The 12,180-nt window shown below is 39.0% G+C and overlaps 1 protein-coding gene across 2 annotated transcripts in view; it reads left to right on the forward strand.

The window, feature by feature from the left end:
• The window catches only part of LOC118897821 (MOB-like protein phocein), a 44,260-nt gene that overhangs the window by 11,673 nt on the left and 20,407 nt on the right, over positions 1 to 12,180 (forward strand). Inside the window, exons 1-2 of one of the 2 annotated variants that reach the window (XM_036857191.1) lie at positions 2,416 to 2,528; positions 5,992 to 6,054. In XM_036857191.1, coding sequence (XP_036713086.1) covers positions 2,469 to 2,528; positions 5,992 to 6,054 — 123 coding nt within the window. In that variant the 5' untranslated portion in view covers positions 2,416 to 2,468. Of the gene's footprint in view, positions 1 to 2,415; positions 2,529 to 5,991; positions 6,055 to 12,180 lie in introns of those variants that run through there. The other variant, XM_036857193.1, reaches the window with a different exon arrangement.

A 12,180-nucleotide genomic window follows, 5' to 3' on the forward strand; every position in this document is an offset into this window, starting at 1 on the left:
CAGAGGGAAAGAACTGCTGTGCAATAGTTTTATTACCAAAAAAAAAAAAAAACCCTTTTATTTGATACATTGTTCAAAGTCTTACAGTCAATAAGCAAGAGAATTTAGATTTCTTGAATCTCAGTCCAAAGTTATTTTCATTTGTCCATACTGCCTTTAAAAAGACGACTCCTTCTTTAACCAAAATATTCAAGTAACCCATTATTACATGTAACTGTTATGATACTGATCATGCTTTTTTTTTCTTCTTCTTCCCCCATCCCCTAAATTAATCGTGGTTATAAAACTGTTTTTGCTTGGAGGTCATAATCTGCAGACTGATAGAAGAATTAAAATGTGAAGGTTATGAGCTAGAAACATTTCAACCATAAAGAAAAAGGTTCTTCCTGTGAACAAGGCCAGAATTGACATCACAATGTAACTTGATTAGACTTTTCAGAGAGATGAATACGTATTTTGTACCTTAATTTAACACCTACTTATTCACTTTTTCTTTTGTTCTTTTCAGATGGGCTGAAACAGTATTACTTAAGTATTATTAAATCTGGACTTAAGAGAACATTAAGATGAGCCCCTTCAACTATAGGTAACTGATATTTACAGCTCGGGGACTACCACACAATCTGGGAAATTTTAACTGAATCCTTGGAGTAAATGAGGCGAGGTTGTCCACAGACCTAAGACTCTGCTCTCTACAGACCCACCTTTATCTCTCTTAGGGAGGCAATATTTAGCTGCCGCTTGCCTTAGATTCTCACTGTATTTAGTAAGAGAATTGGTGATTTGCACGGCTGTCTCCATTGCTAGACTCTAGGCAACTTATGGTTAAGGATGCCGCCTTTTCATACTTTTACCTCACTGGGGCTTAATAAATACTTGTTGAATGAATAAATGTTTTGCCGTCTATGAGGTAGTGATGGAATTGTCCTTGCTCTTGAAAAGTTACCAGTCTCGGGGCTTCCCTGGTGGCGCAGTGGTTAAGAATCCTCCTGCCAATGCAGGGGACACGGGTTCGAGCCCTGGTCCGGGAAGATCCCACATGCCGCGGAGGAACTAAGCCCGTGCGCCACAACTACTGAGCCTGCGCTCTAGAGCCTGCGAGCCACAAATACTGAGCCCACGTGCCACAACTACTGAAGCCCGCACACCACAACAAAGAGTAGCCTCTGCTCGCCCAACTAGAGAAAGCCCGCTCACAGCAATGAAGACCAAACGCAGACCAAAAAAAAAAAAAAAAAAGTTACCAGTCTCTACATATTCCCAATAGAAAGTATCTTACTCAAAGGCAAACAGACTTCCCGTTGTTAAATGCTTTTGAACAAAATTCCAGGTCATGAGTTATTCAGCTTTGCACTTACTCATTTTAACCAACCTCTCCTCCACTCCTCCCTTCCAGCTTTGGAGGCTCTGCTACATCTCTCAGCATTCTCAATACACCTTTAGGTGTACTTGATGGGATATCTGATGTTTTCCTCTCTTGTAAATCACCCTACTGTATATACACTGTTTACTCTTTTAACTGTCTTCGCATCTGGTAACCTATGGCCTCCGTCATCCCAGATCAAATATTTAAGGTTTCCAAGCAGGAACAAAAACAAAAGTTTGCCAATACTACTGTGATTTCATGACTTAAGAGAACACTTAAAACTTGCAACAAAGGAAATCTGAAATCCTGTAAGATGCACAACTCCCACTGTCTATCAAGGGGCATTCATTTTCTCCTCCTGCTTCTGACTTGCAAAATTTATAAGCTAATTTTGTTTGCTTGACACACAATACCAGATGTCTACTCTATCTCAGATAATTGGCATCTGGGTCTCATCTACACAAACAAACTTGTTACTGAAAAGCCCTTGGTTTTGAAGGTAGTGGATAGCGGAAATATCATTTCACACTCTAAGCCCGAGTCTGATTTGAAATTGGGTCGATTTCATGCAGGGTCTGTGGAATTCTCCCAGACTGCTGGCGTGTTTCCCACTTTGCACGCCTAGGCAGATTTCGGGACAGAATTACGCTTCTCTAGGTATTTGCTTGCACAAGGGTTTACTGAAACGGTCGCCATTGTGCAAGCTCTGTCCTTCCAACGTTAACCAATGTCAAAGTTAAGCCCAAGGAGATGCACCAACGCGTTACGCCGAACTTGCACATTCCCGCAGCGCCTCTCTGCGCTGGCCTGCGGACTCCCTCGCAGCCACTCCCGGCCTCCGCGGCGGGGGTCTCTCCCTCCCGCCACATTGCCGCCAGTGAGTCGTCGGATGTTCCTTCTCCAGTCCCCCTCCCTCCGCCCGCCGGCCCTTTCCCGGCCTCCTCCGGTTCCTCCCAACCTGCCCCGCGCAGGCTGCGGCTGTGCCGTCAGCCGTCGCCCCTCCCCCTCTCCCGGACCAAGAGCGCCACTCCGCCCCGCCCCCCGCGCAGGCAGCCGTCCCCTACATCCGGGTACCGACTTCAGCCGCCCAGACTCTGGCACTATGGTCATGGCGGAGGGGACGGCAGTGCTGAGGCGTAACAGGCCGGGCACCAAGGCTCAGGTACTATCTCTGCACCTCTGGTGGAGGGGGGAGGGGACTCTTGGTGCCGAGCTGCGCCGCACCTGGAAGGTGGATGCCTGTGCGAGGAGGTTGGGCCGGGGCGACAGGCGGGCGGGCAGGGGCACTGGTGCCCGGCCTGCTCTTCCGGAGCCTCAGCCCCTCGGTTTGGCTGAGGCGGCGGCGGCCCGCGAGGCCTGCGGAGCTCCGACTGGAGGGTGGGCGTGAGGGGCGCGTGGGGGCCGCCGAGGCCCGGGGCTGGGAGCTTGTCAGCAGCGACTGCTTGTTCTCGCTTCTCCCCTGATCCCCAGTGACCAGCTTCGGGGAGGGGCGCGGCCGGCCGGGTGGAGACCCCTGGGGTGCCATGAGGGTCGGGGCTGCCAGGGTGGGAGGGGTGTAAACAACAGCCTACCTCGTCCTGGTTTCCATTTCCTACCTGGCCTGTGACGTGCCCGACTTCTGCCATCCAGCTTGTCTAGCCGGATCCGGGAGTCGATAATTTACTTTATCCTCCTCTTCATGCTGTTTGCCTTTGACCACTTCTCTCCGTAGTTGTTCTCTGGTCTAGCAAGTTTTCATCATCAGGCTGGGACTTGTTAGATGCCATTCCTTGTCAATTTCCTTGTTACTATGTGTGAAGCATAGGGAATGAACTTATTGTAATTTTATCACCTTTTAGTAGGGCAGTACTTGGGGTGAATTGGTGCTTGTTTCAGTATTGATTCTTGGGATTTGCCAAAGACGGGATGCTTCACATTCTTAAAAAAATCAAATAGACCTCATCTGATTAATCTGCCAGGTGAAATGCCTTGCGATTGAGTACAGACTCCAAAATCGGAAGAGATGTGTTAAAATGTAATTTTAAAGAAAAAGAGATGGATGGGGAGGAAACCAGAAACCACCGTGGAGCTATGACAGTATGCCAGAGAATACATTTTAATATCTTGCACAGAATTTTGGAAAGGGAGTTCTTTCAAAGGGAACTTTTAGATCCAGACAGCTTCCTAGATGCATGTCACAGAAAAGGAAACTGAAGCCCAGAAATTAGACTGCATTTGCTCAAGGTTGCACAGTCTCCAGATTTGATTCTTAGTTCATTAGTGACCTTGTCTTTTTAACAAGTTGCTTCTAGTACTGAATTTTACAGTTTAGTTGGGAAGCCTTTTTTTATAGAGTCACGTGTGTCAGTTCTATTGGCAATTTTGTGGTCATACTACTCGGAATTTATATATTATTTATGCTTTTACTGTTTCTAAAGTTTCTTTCTTTATAAATGATCTTTTCTCAGATACCTTTAATTCTTTTTCTGTGGTAACATTATTTCTGATTCTTTTAAGTGATCAACTTTTATGTTTTTAAATTCAGAAATGGACTTTTGTACTCACATTCTGAGACTCATCCATTTTTACTTATTCAAAAGTTCTTAATTTTGAAAGGTTAGAGTCATAGATTTTAACTCAATATTGTAACACACCTGTTTGCTGTGTTGTTATGAGTAAGTCACCTATAAGAAAACTCCTTTGCTTTTTTCCAGATTGTCATAGATCAAGGTTGTTAAATAAAATGTATTAGAAAAGGTTAGGATTAAAAAAAAACAGGACTACTTAAGCAGCATTCTGTCATATCCCTTGTCTATCACACTGATTTCCTTCAGTGAAAGGGGTCTATTCTAAAATGATTTATTTAGAACTATAATAGAGTAGGTAGAGTATCTTTCTCCTTTTTTTTTTTTTAATTGGTTAGATTGGGTTATAAGCACAAAGTTGGTTTTCAGTAAAAGTTTAACTGAATTAGATGAGAATGTTCATTAGGCTGGATTTTTGGCTCCTGGTTTTTTTTTAAAATATTTATTTATTTATTTATTTGGTTGTGCCAGGTGTTAGTTGTGGCAGGCAAGTTCCTTAGTTGCGGCTCGCTGGCTCCTTAGTTGTGGCATGTGAATTCTTAGTTACGGCATGCATGTGGGATCTAGTTCCCTGACCAGGGATTGAACCCAGGCCCCCTGCACTGGGAGCACGGAGTCTTAACCAGTGTGCCACCAGGGAAGTCCCTTGGCTCCTCTTTTAAGTGTTTAAAGTATATCACAGTTATGATGAGGCAAAGCATTTAATTTCCAATTAACTTTTTTACATCTTTTCTGTGTATCACTATGTGTGTTTTCTAATATTTTGAAAACAAAATATTCTACAAACTATCTTTTTTTTTTTTTTTAAAACGAAAGAATAGGCAAAGCTTATTGATAGAAACATTTTTCACTACAAATCAGAAAGGAAGAATTTAAAAACTACTTTCTGGTGATATGTAGATGATGTCTAGGAAAAGACATCCTAGAACAATTTCCAGAAAGTTTTTATTTCTTGACATTTTAAAATAAAGTTCATTTTCATTCAGATAAGGCAACTATTAAAAGATATGAAATGCTTAAGACACTTAAAAAGGTATACCATACCCATCACCTACTCTCAGAACTAGGACATTACTAATATAGTTAAATCCCTCTGTATCACATTCTTCTGTCTTCTGCCCACTCCCAGCCAGTAATGGTGATTATCATTCCTTTTCTTTCCTTTATACTTTTATCATATATGCATTATATTCATAAGTATGTTTTGCACTTTATTAAACTTTTATTCATGTGGTATCATGCACTGTATTCTGCAGTTTGCTCCAATTTTTGCTCATGGCCTTTGGAGACTTAATCCATGTTGATCGATACAGGGTTATGGATTGTTGGTTTACTACTACCTTTTCCCAGACATTTATTGAGTACCTACAATGCGTTGGACATTGTGCGCCTACAAGGGATATATTTCAGCCGTCAAATGGAAAGGTTCTTAACCACTTAGGGGAACGTCTGTGAACTGAACTATCTATAGAGAAATTCAGAACCAGTGCAAAGTGATCCACAGAAATATTCCCCTTAAGAGAAGATTGTTCTGTTTAGATGACTACTTTTGATGGAGCTCATATTTTGATTTAGAAATTTAAAACACCATTTGGAATTGGAATTATAATTTATAATGTCTGTCTTAAATAATATTTATGGAGTAGTAACTACTACTAACTCTAGCTATTCTCTTTGGGTAAAAACTGATTCAGTTTTTTACTGCCTGGAGTTTTTTTTTTTCAGTATAACTTTTAGAAAAATATTTAACTATCATAAACAAAAAAGTGATAGACTTATCAATTAAGTAATACATGAGAGGTTTATGGGAGCCATATTTGAGGGATTTGTGACTGAAAAAAGTATAGCTTATAGTTCAATTAAATAAAATCTTGGTGTTCATTTAAAACATTGAATAAATTCCTTTAACTTATTCACTAATAATCACATTGTTTACCATATGAGGGCTTTTCTTCTCTGGTATAACTTCGGATCTTTATTAAGAATTGAAGTTAATCGTAATAGTATTGCACCTTCTTTGTAACTTTGTACATGCTTTAATCATTAAATTTTTTTTTATAGGATTTCTATAATTGGCCTGATGAATCCTTTGATGAAATGGACAGTACACTAGCTGTTCAGCAGGTAATAACAATAGTTACTTTTGCAACTCTAATAACCTAAGCATTTTATTTCCTTTGGCATAGTTAAATATTCCTGTAACTTTTAGCACAAACCAGAATCCATGTAATTAATGGGATACCTGTTTGAAACTTTTATCAAACCTCATTTTAAGATGGCATATTAGGACTTCCCTGGTGGCACAGTGCTTAAGAATCTGCCTGCCAATGCAGGGGACACAGGTTCGAGCCCTGGTCCGGGAAGATCCCACATGCCGCAGAGCAACTAAGCCTGTGCGCCACAACTACTGAGCCTGCGCTCTACAGCCCGCGAGCCACAACTACTGAAGCCCACGTGCCTAGAGCCAGTGCCCCACAACATGAGAAGCCACCACAATGAGAAGCCTGTGCACTGCATCGAAGAGTAGCCCCCGCTCACTGCAGCTAGAGGAAGCCCGTGCACAGCAATGAAGACCCAACACAACCATAAATAAATAGATAAATAAATTTATTTTAAAAAAAAAAGAATGTATTGTTCAATCAGGAAATATTTAATGGGCTAGCAAAGAGATAGGCCTTGTGAGGATACAGAAATATAAACCTGGAGCTCTATGCCTGGAAATTGGCAAAAATTAAAAGGAAAAATGTGCACATATTTTTCCCTTTAAAAGTAGAGTTTTGTCCTGATACTTCGTTGAATTCGTTTATTAGTCCTAACAATTTTTTTGTGGAATCTTTTGGGTTTTCTACATGTGAGATTATTTCATGTGCAAACAGCTAAATTTACTTCTTTTCCAGTCTGGATGCCTTTTATTTCTTTTTCTTGCCTAATTGCTCTGGCTGGAATTTGCAGTAGTATTTTGAATAGACATGGCAACAGCAGGCATCCTTATCTTGTGCCTGATCTTAGCAGAAAGCTTTCAGTCTTCCACGTTGAGTATGATGTTTGCTGTAGGTTTTTCATATTTGGCCTTTATTATGTTGAGTTAGTTTCTTCTTATTTCTGGTTTGTCGAGTGTTTTTATCATAAAAAGGTGTTGAATTTTGTCATATGCTTTTTCTGCACCAATTGAGATGATTGTGTATTTTTTTTTCCTTCATTCTGTTAACATGGTGTATTATATTGATCAATTTTTGTATGTTGAACCATCCTTGCATTCTAGGAATAAATCCCATTTGATCATGATGTATAATTTTAATTTGCTGCTGAATTTGGTTTGCTAGGATTTTTGCATCAGTTTTCATAAGGGATATTGGTTTCTAGTTTCTTAGAGTATCTTTGTCTGGCTTTGGTATTAAGAATGCTGCTGTAGTGGAGTTAGGAAGTATTCCCTTCTCTTCAATTTTTTGGAAGAGTTTGAGAAGGATTGATGTTAGTTCTTTAAATATTTAGTAAAATTCACCAGTGAAACCGTCAGGTCCAGGGCTTTTCTTTGGTCGCACAACATTGTGAATGCAAGTAAGCCACAGAACCGTACACTTAAAAATGGTTAAAATGACTAACCTTTCCACATTGAATGGTTTTGGTACCCTTGTCAAAAATTCATTGGACTGTATATGTGAGGGTTTATTTCTAGTTTCTCTATTCAGTTCCATTGGTTTATATGTGTATCCTTATGTCAGTACCACACTGTTTTGTTGTTGTTGTTGTTTTTTGGCCGCACAGTGTGGGGGAATCTTAGTTCCCCAAACCAGGAATTGAACCCGTGCCCCCTGCAGTGGAAGCTCAGAGTCCTAACCACTGGACCACCAGCAAATTCCCAGTACCACACTATTTCGACTACTATAGCTTTGTAGTAAGTCTTGAAATTGGGAGGTCTGCATCCTCCAACTTATGTTATCTTCTTTTTTTTTTTTAATTTATTTATTTTTGGCTGCATTTGGGTCTTTGTTGGGCTTTCTCTAGATGCAGTGAGCAGGGGCTACTCTTCCTTGCAGTGCACAGGCTTCTCATTGTGGTGGCTTCTCTTCTTGCGGAGCACGGGCTCCAGGTGCGCAGGCTTCAGTAGTTGTTGCTCCCTGGTTCTAGAGCGCAGGCTCAGTAGTTGTGGCGCACGGGCTTAGTTGCTCCACGGCATTTGGGATCTTCCCGGACCAGGGATCGAACCCTTGTCCCCTGGATTGGCAGGCCGATTCTCAACCACTGCGCCACCAGGGAAGCCCCCAACTTATGTTTTCTTTTCAAGATTATTTTGGCTATTTGGTGCCCCTTGCAATTACATATAAATTTGAGAATCAGCTTTTCCATTTCTACAAAAAAGACTGTTGGAATTTTGATAGAGATTGCACAGAATCTGTAGATTGCTTTAGGTTATGCAAGTTTTGAAGTTTTCAGTATGCAAGTATTTAATCTCCTGATTTAAACTTATTCCTAGGTATTTTATTCTTTCAGATATTGTTGTAGATGGAGTTGCTTTCTTTTTTTTTCTAATTTTTATTATTATTTTTTATTGAAGTAGAGTTGATTTGCAATGTTTCAGGTGTACAGCAAGGTGATTTAGTTATATATAGATGTAGATATATCAATATATAGGAGTTCCTTTCTTAATTTTCTTTTTGAATTGTTCATTGAAGGTGTATAGAAACACAACTGATTTTTGTATTTTGATCTTGTATCCTGCTACTTCACTGAATTCACTTCTTAGCTTTATGAGCTTTCCTGTGGATTCTTTGGGATTTCTCTATATAGGATCATGTCACCTGTGCTCTTTATTTATTTATTTACTGTCTAATTGTTCTCACTGGTATTTAAGTACAGTATCAAATAGCAGTGGTGAAAACAGGCATCCTTGTCTCATTTATGTTTTTTTTTTTTGGGGGGGGGGCCGTGCTGTGTGGCTTGCAGGATCTTAGTTCCCCGACCAAGGATTGAACCCAGGCCATTGGCAGTGAAAGCATAGAGTCCTAACCACTGGACCATCAGGGAATTCCCTTATTTCTGATTTTAGAGGGAAACCTTTCAGTCTTTCACCATTGAGTATGAGTAACATCATACCTGTGGGTTTTTCAAAATGCCCTTCATCATATTGAGGAAGTTCTTTCATATACCTAGTTTTCTGTGTTTTTGTCGTGAAGGGTGTTGGATTTTGTCAGATGACTTTTCTGCATTAATTGAGGTACTTGTGTGTTTTTTTCTCTGTATATTAATGTAGTGTATTACATTGGTTAATTTTTTTTTTTAATGTTGAACTACCTTTCATTCCTTGCAGCTTTCTTTTGATTCATGTTTGTATGGTATATGTTTTTTTCCATCCTTTTACTTTTAACCTACCTATATCATTATATTTGAAGTAAGTTTCTTATAAACAGTATAGTTGGGTCGTATTTCCTTGTTCTTTCTGACAATCCTTACCTTTTAACTGGTATATTTAGGCCATTTAATGTTAATATGGTTATTGATAGATATGTTTAGATTTAGAATTACCATTTTATTACTTGTTTTTAGTTTCCTCTTTTTTTTTCTGTTTCCATTTTCTGCCTTTTTAAGGGTTATTAGAGCATTTTTAGTATTCTATTTTAATTTTAATTTTGATTGTATCATATAATTTTTTTGATGATTGCTCTAGAGATTACTAAGTTCATGCTTAACTTTTCACAGTCTATTTAGAGTCAATATTTTACTGCTTCAATTGAAATGTAGAAACTATTATCATTTGGACCATTTTACTCTCCTCCTTTGTGCTTTAGTTATCTATATTACATCTACATACATTGAAAACCCCACAATATTATAGACAATATTATATTTTTTGCTTGCATCTGCCAAACATATTTTAAAGATCAAGAGAAGAATGGTCTAATATATATTTATACCCAGATATTAATATAATTGCTGTTGCTCCTGATAGTCTAAGTTTCTTTCTGGTATTATTTTTTTCCGTCTAACTGAAGAACTTGCTTTAGCAGTTCTTTTAGAGCTGTCTGCTGGCTAGGAATTCTCCTTAGCTTTCTTTTTTTTTTTTTTTTAATTTTTAAATTTAATTTTATTTATTTTTTTATACAGCAGCTTCTTATTAGTTATCTATTTTATACATATTAGTGTTATATGTCAATCCCAATCTCCCAATTCATCCCACCACAACGACCCCCCCCGCCTCTTTCCCCACTTGGTGTCCATACGTTTGTTCTCTACATCTGTGTCTCTGTTTCTGCCCTGCAAACTGGTTCATCTGTACCATTTTTCTAGGTTCCACATACATGCGTTAATATACGACATTTGTTTTTCTCTTTCTGACTTACTTCACTCTGTATGACAGTCTCTAGATCCATCCACATCTCTACAAATGACCAAATTTCATTCCCTTTTATGACTGAGTAATATTCCATTGTATATGTGTACCACATCTTCTTTATCCATTTGTCTGTCGATGGGCATTTAGGTTCCTTCCATGACCTGGCTATTGTAAATAGTGCTGCAATGAACAATGGAGTGCATGTGTCTTTTTGAATTATGGTTTTCTCTGGGTATATGCCCAGTAGTGGGATTGCTCGATCATATGGTAATTCTATTTTAAGTTATTTAAGGAACCTCCATACTGTTCTCCATAGTGGCTGTATCAATTTACATTCCCACCAGCAGTGTAAGAGGGTTCTTTTTTCTCCACACCCTCTGCAGCATTTATTGTTTGTAGATTTTCTGATGATGCCCATTCTGATTGGTGTGAGGTGATACCTCACTGTAGTTTTGATTTGCATTTCTCTAATAATTAGTGATGTTGGGCAGCTTTTCATGTGCTTCTTGGCCATCTGTATGTCTTTTTTGGAGAAATGTCTATTTAGGTCTTCTGCCCGTTTTTGGATTGGGTTGTTTGTTTTTTTAATGTTGAGCTGCATGAGCTGTTTATATATTTTGGAGATTAATCCTTTGTCCATTGATTCATTTGCAAATATTTTCCCCCCTTCTGAGGGTTGTCTTTTCGTCTTGTTTGTAGTTTCCTTTGCTTTGCAAAAGCTTTTAAGTTTCACTAGGTCTCATTTGTTTTTGTTTTTATTTCCATTACTCTAGGAGGTGGATCAAAAAAGATCTTGCTGTGATATATGTCAGTGTCCTTCCTATGTTTTCCTCTAAGAGTTTTATAGTGTCCGGTCTTACATTTAGATCTCTAATCCATTTTGAGTTTATTTTTGTGTATGGTGTTAGGGAGTGTTCTAATTTCATTCTTTTACATGTAGCCGTCCAGTTTTGCCAGCACCACTTACTGAAGAGACTGTCTTTTCTCCATTATATATCCTTGCCTCCATTGTCATAGATTAATTGACCATAGGTGTGTGGGTTTATCTCTGGGCTTTCAATCCTGTTCCATTGATCTATATTTCTGTTTTTGTGCCAGTACCATATTGTCTTGATTACTGTAGCTTTGTAGTATAGTCTGAAGTCACGGAGTCTGATACATCCAGCTCGGTTTTTTTCCCTCAAGACCACTTTGGCTATTCAGGGTCTTTTGTGTCTCCATACAGATTTTAAGATTTTATGTTCTAGCTCTGTAAAAAATGCCACTGGTAATTTGATAGGGATTGCATTGAATCTGTAGATTGCTTTGGATAATATAGTCATTTTCACAATATTGATTCTTCCAATCCAAGAACATGGTATATCTCTTTGTCTGTTTGTGTCATCTTTGATTTCTTTCATCAGTGTCTTACAGTTTTCTGAATACAGGTCTTTTACCTCCCTAGGTAGGTTTATTCCTAGGTATTGTATTCTTTTTGTTGCAATGGTGAATGGGATTGTTGCCTTAATTTCTCTTTCTGGCATTTCATTGTTAGTGTATAGGAATGTAGGAGACTTCTGTGCACTAATTTTGTATCCTGCAACTTTACCAAATTCATTGATTAGCTCTAGTAGTTTTCTGGTGGCATCTTTAGGATTCCCTATGTATAGTATCATGTGATCAGCAAACAGTGACAGTTTTACTTCTTCTTTTCCACCTTGTATTCCTTTTATTTCTTTTACTTCTCTGATTGCCATGGCTAGGACTTCAAAACTGTGTTGAATAATAGTGGCAAGAGTGGACATCCTTGTCTTGTTCCTGATCTTAGAGGAAATGCTTTCAGTTTTTCACCATTGAGAATGACATTTGCTGTGGGTTTGTCGTATATGGCCTTTATTATGTTGAGGTAGGTTCCCTCTATGCCCACTTTCTGGAGAGTT

This window comes from Balaenoptera musculus, chromosome 7 (genome assembly GCF_009873245.2).
Source record: "Balaenoptera musculus isolate JJ_BM4_2016_0621 chromosome 7, mBalMus1.pri.v3, whole genome shotgun sequence".
NCBI lineage: Eukaryota > Metazoa > Chordata > Mammalia > Artiodactyla > Balaenopteridae > Balaenoptera > Balaenoptera musculus.